Source organism: Falco punctatus, assembly GCF_963210335.1.
Source record: "Falco punctatus genome assembly, chromosome: 3".
In the NCBI taxonomy this organism is placed as follows: Eukaryota; Metazoa; Chordata; class Aves; order Falconiformes; family Falconidae; genus Falco; species Falco punctatus.
In genome coordinates, this window is record NC_137582.1 from 105,260,883 (window position 1) to 105,270,011 (window position 9,129).

At 50.9% G+C, this 9,129-nt stretch overlaps 1 protein-coding gene across 1 annotated transcript; it reads left to right on the plus strand.

Annotated features, from left to right (window-relative positions):
* The first annotated feature begins 1,817 nt into the window (after positions 1 to 1,817).
* Positions 1,818 to 6,048, plus strand: TNFRSF9 (TNF receptor superfamily member 9). Its single transcript, XM_080380792.1, has 7 exons — positions 1,818 to 2,124; positions 2,207 to 2,326; positions 2,529 to 2,666; positions 3,087 to 3,153; positions 3,282 to 3,418; positions 3,645 to 3,779; positions 4,643 to 6,048. Exons 1-7 carry the CDS (start codon positions 1,833 to 1,835, stop codon positions 4,768 to 4,770), a joined length of 1,017 nt encoding a protein of 338 aa, XP_080236918.1. The 5' UTR covers positions 1,818 to 1,832; the 3' UTR covers positions 4,771 to 6,048.
* Positions 6,049 to 9,129: the final 3,081 nt, after the last annotated feature.

A 9,129-nucleotide genomic window follows, 5' to 3' on the forward strand; every position in this document is an offset into this window, starting at 1 on the left:
CCCGGCCCGGTTTCGGCTGGGAGGGGGCTGATGGTCTTCGTAGCTGGTGTGGGGCCGCGCGTTGGCTCTGGGGGGAGCGGCGCTGGCAGCGCGCCGGCGGGTCCGGTGGTCGTACCGGCCCGGGGCGCTCCGGTCCGCCGGGCCGCGCCGGGGGACACGGGGAGGGGGAGGCACGGGCGGGACCGCTGAGCCCGGCTGGCCACGGGGCGTCACGCTCGGTATATAAACGGGGGGCGGGGGTGGGTTGGCCGGGGCGCCGGGCTGGGGCTCAGCGGGGCAGGGGCACTGCACCGTGCATCGCTTGTTTTCTTCCCCCCCTTCTCCGTGGATTTTACCCTCCCCTCCCTCTTTTCATTATAACTGTTATTGTCATCAACATTACTACTGTTCTTCCATTCTTGTTCTATTTCAGTTATTAAATTGTTCTTAACCCTCCAGTTTCACATTCCTTTCCGAGTGCCCTCCCCATCCCTCTGGGTGAAGGGGAGAGTGAGCGAGCAGCTGCGTGGTGCTTAATTACCAGCCAGGTAATTAAGCACCTTCAGGTACCTTGAAACCACGCTGACCCTCGGGCAGCTCCCGCACCTACAGAACTGAACCGAGTGCTGCTCGTCCCCCGTCCTGCCCGCAGCCCCCCAGCCCAGAGCATCCCCCAGCTCCGGGATAGGGCTTCCCCTGGTTTTAGGGAGAAGTGCCCGTGGTTTGGGGGACAGACAAAGAAGCCCGAGGGGCCCAGGGCTGCAGGTAGCCCCTGGCCCAGGCACTGGGCCATCAGAACTCCGGCAGAGCAGCTCCAGCCCAGGTCGTGGTGAAAATTCTATTGCTTACTGTTTATCAAAAAGTCTTTGTCTTAGGAATCACGTAACTTGGACAGGGAGCTCAAGGACAACTTGAATGAGCAGGTGGGGTTTGTCCTGAACCCCTCAAACAAGGAAGATGTAAGCGGGACCATCCGGACAATAAATATCATGTGTGACTCTGTTGTGACAGTAACTCTGTGGCTCTCCGTCATCTGGCCGCCGTCCCTGGCCTGTGTGAGCCTTACAGTGCGTGCCTGCGCTTAGCCTAGACTTAAAACTTGACATACACTAGGTGCATAAACTATTTTTGCTTTTCACCAAGTATAAAAGTGGGCAAGCTCAGGGGACTGCGCCAGGAGCCTCACCTGTGGACGGATGCACCGTGAAGGAATTTTCCCAGTTCCCAAGAGACTCCTGGCACCAGCTGCAACGGAGCTTCCAGCCGCAGGGTGGGCCTGGGTGCCATCAAGGTGGCAATCGGTGACGTCTCCTTTTCTTACTCTCTGTGATGCTTCGCAGTAATGAAGTGATGCTTTGCTCCTATCGCTCTTTTATCATACTGTGCACAGGAACTAGTACTGTTTCCTTTTATCACATCAAACGGTATTTTCCTTTATGATACTGTACCATAATAAACTGCATTTCTTCTTATATTTGATTTGGAGTTCATTTGTGCTGGGCATGCAGCCAGTCAGCAAAACACGGGGCACCGGAGGAGCGCGGGAGCTTTCCCGGGCTGGTCCAGGCACTGCCCTGCCAAGGCTGCCCCCGCGTCCCCAACTGCCACGCATTCGGGATGCGCCTCCCGTGCTCCTGTTATCCCGGCGGTGCGGGAGCCGCAGGGGCCGGGTGGCGGGAGCCCCCGTCGGTCTGCGAGGCGGCCCCGGGGTCGGGCCGTTTGCAGGCAAGCCGGTACGGGCTGCCCCCCCGGCTCCAGCCGGTGCCCCCCGCCCCCCCCGCCCCTCCGCGGGGATTCCGCGCGGGACTCACCGGGCAGCCCCGGTGGGGAGCGGCGGGCGCTGCCCGGCAGCGATGAGCGGGCGGCGGGCGCTGCCCGGCAGCGCCGGGGGTCGCGGCGGGGCGGTGCAAAGGACCGGAAAGCCCCGCCGGGCCGCGGGGTTTCCCCGCCGCCCCCGGGCTGACGCAGCGGGGCCCCGGGGGCGGCCCCTAAGGGCCGGTGCCCGCAGCCCCACGCGCACTCGGCCGGGCCGCGCCGCCACGCACCGACCCATGGGCCCGGCGCTGCTGCCCGCCGCGCTGCTGGCGCTGGCGCTGAGCCCGGGGACCGCCGCCGCGCTGCCCTGCGCCGCCGCCTGCCCCGCGGGTGAGGGCCTGGCCGGGCCGGGCCCGGGGGGGGTGGTGCCGGTAGCGGCCCCGTCGCAGCCACCCCGTGTCTCGGCCCGCAGGTACCTACGCGGTGGGCGCGGCGGGCTGCGGGCGGGCCGCGGGCTGCCGGCAGTGCCCGGCCGGCACCTTCTCCAGCGTGGCGGGACAGCGCGGCTGCACGCTCTGTCGGAAGTGCGAAGGTACCGGGCGGCGGCGGCGGCGGGGCCGGTGCGCGGCCCCCCGGCTGCCTCCCGGCGGTGGCGGGGCGTGCGCCGCTGTGGCGGGACGGGACGGGGCGGGTGCGGAGCCGCCGTCGCGCCTGCGGGGTTGTGGCCGCGGCGGGGCCGGTGCGGGAGCCCCGGGGCGCGCCCCGGTGACCTGCGGCTCGTTCCCACCCTCCAGGACGGTTCCAGTATTTAAAGGAATGTTCCTCCACCAGCGACGCGGAGTGCACCTGCCAGGAGGGCTACCGCTGCGGCGGCGCCGGCTGCGCCCGCTGCGACCCGGGCTGCGGCGCGGGCAGGGAGAGCGGCGGGAGCGGTAAGGGCGGCCCCCCCGCCGGCGCCGCGCAAGCGACCGGGCTCCGGGCCTGGCGGGGGAGAGGCTGGTGCTGAGCGGCGTGTGCGGGCCGGGAGCGGACCCGGGGGCAGCCCCGCCGGCCCCCGTCCCCAGCCCCGCCGCGCTTTGCTCGACGGCTCGTTTGCCGCCAGCGTGCACAGAACCGAGCCGGGAACTAACGTTAACCGGGGTTGGTGGCGCCTGTGCCAAAGCCCGCGGAGCTGTACCCCAGCACTGCGCGGGTGACGGGGGGACACTGGCCTTGCCCGCTCAGAGCCGCTTAAGGAACAGCAGTTCTGTGAGCGGGGGGCACAGGCCTTGTACAAGCAGGCAAAAATTATGTTTCACGCGCTGTTTTAAACGCTCATCTCCTACACGTTTACCCATCCTTGTCTATCGAAGGTTGCCAGGCTTGCCCCTACGGAACTTTTAACGATCAGCCCAGTGGCTCCTGTAAAAACTGGACAAAGTAAGTAATCTCAAAATAAATGCTATAGGTATTGCACTTAACTGGATTTTTTTCCTCAGTGTTTTTGTTTTTTTTTTTCTGGATTTCCCCCTCCTTGCTCCTTGTTTTGCTTTAAAAATGTCTTTCAGGTGCTCTGCAAATGAGGTCCTGGTGCCTGGAACTGCAGAAAAAGATGTCATTTGCAAACACTCTTCAGATAATCCCACTTCAGTCACTACCCTGCCTACCACACCTCCTGCAATTCCATTTTCTATCCCTGTGCCAGGTGAGTCATTGCATAACGTTGTTTACAGGGCAAAAGAATTGACGACCTACTGTGGAACATACTGTAGCTCATTCAGTTACCAGCTAAAGCAAGGTCCTTTCTTCTGTCCCTCTCTGGTGTCGCAGACTTCCCCAGAAGCAGAGTTGGAGGCAAAGCTGTCAGCTAATCCAAGGGCAGTAGGATTTTGCTCTGTAACACTTCTTAGAGAATGTTGTTTGCTTCCTAGGGAAGGACATCCAGATGGACATGCTCAGAATTTCTCTTGCTGTAGCTGGGCTGCTGTGTGTAGTGTTCCTGCTACCGTTGTGTGTATGCTTCAGTATCTGGCAGAAAAAGAAACTACACGCCATCTTCAAGAAAAGTAAGATAGATACACTCTTCAATTTTTCTTTTTGAAACTAGACAGAAATCCTGAAACCAGGTTTTTAAGTGTCTGTCAAAGATAGATAGTTGCAGATAGCTTCACGTTTTGGCCTTGTAAATTGGAAACAGCAACTGAAAGGAAAACAGTTTTGGAATTTTTATTGCAGAAAGCACTTAATTACCTGTGGGCGTTCTGCCAGCATTGGAGGTTAACTGCATGCATATCCATAGAAGTGAAGTATGCATGGGAGGTGAAAAAACTCAGCTGAGCCTGGCTGAACTGGTTAAGGGTCAGTTCAGTTTATTATGTCCAAGTACCATCCTTGGCACAGGTGGCAATAGCACTGTGCCGTTCTGTCTGCTCAGCAGCAGTGTGCGTGGCCTGCGGTGCGCGCCTGTGGGCTTCGGCCGCAGTGGCAGCCAATAAGCCCTGGGGAGGCTCAAGAGTTCAGCACAAAGATGAGGTGGAATTACATCCAACATTGTTTATAGTTGGGATTTTTGTTTGTTTGGGTTTCTCTCTCTCTCTTGCTCTGCCCTTTCCTAGAGATAAGGGCTTCATCTTCTCACAAAATTCTGAATACAGGAGACAACAGCATTACTGCAAAAATCTAACGATTCCATGTTGCTCTTCCTTTCATCCCTATGGCAAACAGCACTAGCTGCCCCTGTTGCATTAGGGAAAGTAAAGTATGACAAGTTAGTTTTATCAGATATACATGCTGTAGAGGAATAGTTTCAGATTATTGAATCATTTGGAAGGATTTTTCTCTCTGACTTCTGCGCTTGTGGCTGAGGGAGGATGAAATAAGATGGCTAAATACGTACAACAGATAGTGAGCGTTTGATCTTTTTCTTTAGTGCATACCACACCTGAACAGTCAATGCAGGAAGATGATGCCTGCAGCTGCCGCTTTCCTGAGGAAGAACAAGGTGAATATCAGGACCATGGCAAATCCACAGAATGCAGAGATCTTTTGGTGAACTAGGAATTGGACTGTCCAGGTCAACCATGTATGAATTTCCTTCTGGAGTACAGAACAAGAACGTCTTTACAGAAATAGAGAAGGTATCAGAATCTATGAATTTTGGAGCACTAAATAGCTCAGCCACTTTTCCATCTCTTAAAAAAAAATAAAAAGAAATAAATACAAAGATCTAGTTTGCTGACTTCCTCTAGGATTAGGAACCATATTTCTAAGAAGCGGTGTTTGATACTACATATAGAAAGTAGTACTGCACTTGAAAGCAGTAATGGAAGGGCTTTCTGGTCCCTCTTACAAATGGTGTCTGAGTCACAATTACATGCGGTCTGAAAGCATTTAATGCTAGAAAGGAGATCTGTAGTGCATAGTAGAGCCGCGTGTGACGCTCACAGTCGCTACTGCTGCTACCTGCCATCCTCTTACGTCTAGAGCTGTGGCTTCTGAAGTTTGGCTCAAACCCAACAGCCTTGGGTTTCTGGTGCAAATACAGCCAGACCTGATTTCAGGTCCCATCAGCCCTAGAAGCAGGTACCTGGCCTGGCCGCTGCACGCCTCCTTGCACGTGGGAGAGGGGAAGGCATAAAAATCTAGAGCTGCAAAGTGTTCCGTAACAGCTTGCATCTGCTGTTGTATTACACTGACTGGCGTAAGAGGCAGTGGAAACACTGAGAGCAGCTGTGGTTGACTTGATCTCAGAAACAGGTTACTGTGCAGCTGGACCGCACCACCTTCAGTCCTGCATCATTCCACTTTGATCTTTTAGGTGCTGTAAACATACTATGCACGTTGCAGATGTGGTATACGAAGATGTGATACATTTCTGGTGCTATTTTTGTAACTGAGGTTGGAAAGATTTTAACATCAGACACTGTATCTGTCTCTTTGATCAATTAATGCACCTTTGGTCTTAAAGATACATGTTTGAGTCATGGCATGCACAACACCATTTTTAACCTTTTACAAAAGCAAGTATTATATTTTATTGCTTTGGTAAATATTATTAAAAAAATAGAATGAAAACCCACCCATATGTCACGTAAAGCGTCATGTTCCCCTCTGTGATTTCAACTTAGAGAATGCTATTCTCGTATTTGGAGAATGACATCCCCTCTCTCCATCCAGCAAGAGATGACGGTTAACAGATTATTTTCACCAAACCACACTTACACATGTTGATAAACTTGTATACAAGTAAATGTAAAACAGCATGTGAGAAAATAAATGTAATACTGAAGCCTGAACTGTGAAGTTATGTATAAATAAATCTCTTTTTACCCCTAGCCTAAGTCTCCTCTCCTCTCTGTTGGTACTTCCAACTGTGAGAATTAAGCGAAAGTTCACAGACTTAGAGACATGAACGGGACACATGAAAAGCCACCAATCTATTTATAAATCAGAGAGCAACCTTTGCACCAGTGGGCGATGTCTTAGACAGGATAAAACAGTCTTGCTTGCGATTAGTTTCTAATCCACATGTAAAGGGTGAGAATTACTGTACACATCCTGTAAAAACTGACAACATCTGGAATTTTCTCCTTGAAACAAAGAGGGAGCAGTTGGAATTTTATATTTTCTTAGTGCATTCTGCGTGTATTTGGAAATGCTCTGAAGACAGTGCAAACCCCTTATTTTCCTTTTCTGCACCTGAAGCAGAAGTAAATCTATTTACTGAACAGTGAGGTGCTCATTACAGTGCTTGTCCCAGTTTGATTTTGCTGGTTTATGCTGAAGCTTCAGGAGCAGCATAACATTCCCATGGATCAAAACAAAGCCTGTGGAGGGGGGGAAACATCTGAAAATCCTAAATAAGTGCAAATTGGTTTGTGAGAATAAGGGGCACACATAGACCAAAACTGGCTTTCTGGTCTGTTTCAAGGAGTCATTCACAGACAGAAAATACACCTGAATAAAATGTCAGGAGCAATCTTCCTTTCAATCAAAGGACTATGTGGGTAATTCTACTTGTGACTTCTGTCATTTGAGAGCGCAGAAACCTCAATTAGTGACAAAACAGATTTTGTTGGCACAAGAATCTGTTGTCAAACAAATGCAGATATGCCTGCATCTCACCCCAACGCACATCGCCTGGCCTCAGACACAGGGAAAGGGAAACACTTCTGTGAAATACGGCAGTTACATCTACAAAGCAGATGTGTTTATAAATAAGCAACGAGAAGCTCCGAAAGCAAAGACCAAAAGACATGTTACTTTCAAAAGTGAAATAAATCACAGCACCAATGCAAAGGGAAGACCAGGGCGCTTTACAGGCGGCAGCGCGGGCTTGCTCCCGCCTGCCTTGGCATCTGTGACCATCACCGAACTGAAGAGAGATACCAGTGAATTAATCTGGTTTGCTGCCGAGCACCAGAACAAGAGGTTACAGTTCATAGCAGCACCATTGTAAATACTCAGATAGTTAGAGTGCTTTGCAGTTTTCAGATTTATACCAGATTCAAGTTCTGCAAATTGTGGCTTTCTATGAAGAACTCAAATTACAGCCATAGAATCGCGCACTTCCTTACACATAATTCAGTGTTGTCTGTTGTGTAATTTACCTTCACTGTGATCACATAGAACAGATGTATTAGAAGCTTGTTCCCATTCTAGACCCCACATAGAGAGGTTTGTTATTTTGTTTGGTTTTTTTTTTTTTAATACTGAAGAACTTGTTTACATCCTCCTTTTCATTATGCACGTAGCAGACAGCTGTAAAACCGCTTCTGGCAGTATGCTATGGAAATACAATGGGCAGACTCATCGATTAATTGCATGTGGATGCTTGCATCTGCAAAAAAAAGCCACCCATTTGTAACTTCCTTTATTCCTTTTAAAATTATTCTTTTGTCTTCTTAAAAAAATCCACATCAGCTAATAAAACTGCAGTCAAAGCTAGATAACGTGCAGCTCGGTACTTGATGAGCAGCTACTATCCAAGGCACAGCAGCAGGAATAGCGCTGGCATCTGACCTCGGTCATCCCGGGTGCCACAGGCAGGTTTTTTGGATGTTTTGTTCTCTCAAGTTTTTGTAAAAAATGTGATTAAATGTGTGACCTTACTGTGATTAAAGATTAAAAGAAGCACTGTCATCAGAATTAAGCATCTTCTACCTTTTCTGAGCAGGATTTGTACCTGAACTCACCTCTTTCTTCACACAGAGGACAACAGCCTACCTGCGGGCACACCGAGCGCTGCAAATCCTTCATCCAGCGAGGGCGAAGGGGAAGAAACTGCGCCCCTTGTCTTTGGTTGCTGGTGACCGGGCGGGGGGTGGGGAGCAAAGCCTGGTGCCCATAACAGAACCAGGCTGGGGAGGAGCAGTGCGTTTCGGTGATGACAAAGCCTCCACAGATCACATGCATCTCGGCTGCACGGGGAGCTTTTATTGAACATACAGATTCTTGAATACCTGGATAAACTTACCAGTTCATGTCGAAATAATGCAGATCCATCCTTCTAACTCTCTGAGTTCTAGGTCTTGTCTGCTTTCTGTGAACGTCTCTTTTTCTCAACAGTCTTTTTAATTTATTATGTAGCAAGCAAAAAGAACCTGGGAATGCCATGACGACTCTCGGGCAGCCCAGGTGGCTGAGGATGAGGTAACAGGCCAGATGCAAGCTTTTTGCATTTCCATTTGTTTTTCTTGGAAGTCAGAAAGCATCCTCTTAGCCAGACTGTGTGCAGAGGCCCGGATGATGTCAGGCAGAGTTCTGAAGGCATGGAAAAAGGAGACAAATCCTTCTTAAAGATAAGTTTAAGGAGGGGAACCCACTGCTTTCTTATTGCTTCCAGAACCAGCACCATTTCCTGGCACAGTTATTGTCATTGCTAATTAAAACTGTGTTTGTCACATGTCTTGGCTTCATCATTTCTTGCAAGGGTTGTGTACTAAGGAAAGCAAAAGGTTCACAGCAAAAGGCTTTCTGTTTTCCTGTTCTGCTCTCCCTCTCCTCCGCAGACATGCTTTGTGTTTCGGTGCCCGATACTTTTGGATGACAGAGACTCTGAAACTGTAACAGCTCCTCGCAAACACCTAAACACCCTATGATTTTTTAAAAGCAGAATACAATTTCTTATTTTCAGTCTTTCTATCAGATCCTTCATAGCCTTCTCCAACAGTCGTTCTGTTACTAACACTGATGATGCAAAAACCTTCACAGGACATGGTCTGCTTGGAACGGACTTAACACATAGGAAAGAGTATTGAACAGGCAGCTTGTACCACTCTGCTTGCATTTTAAACAGGTGATCAAAAGTCAAGGTAAGTTTCACTATTAAAATTACACAAAGTTGTATTCTGTCACCGAGTATTACCTTGGTTCCTCTCAGCTATGAGCAAACCTTCCCCAATACGGTGCTTTCTC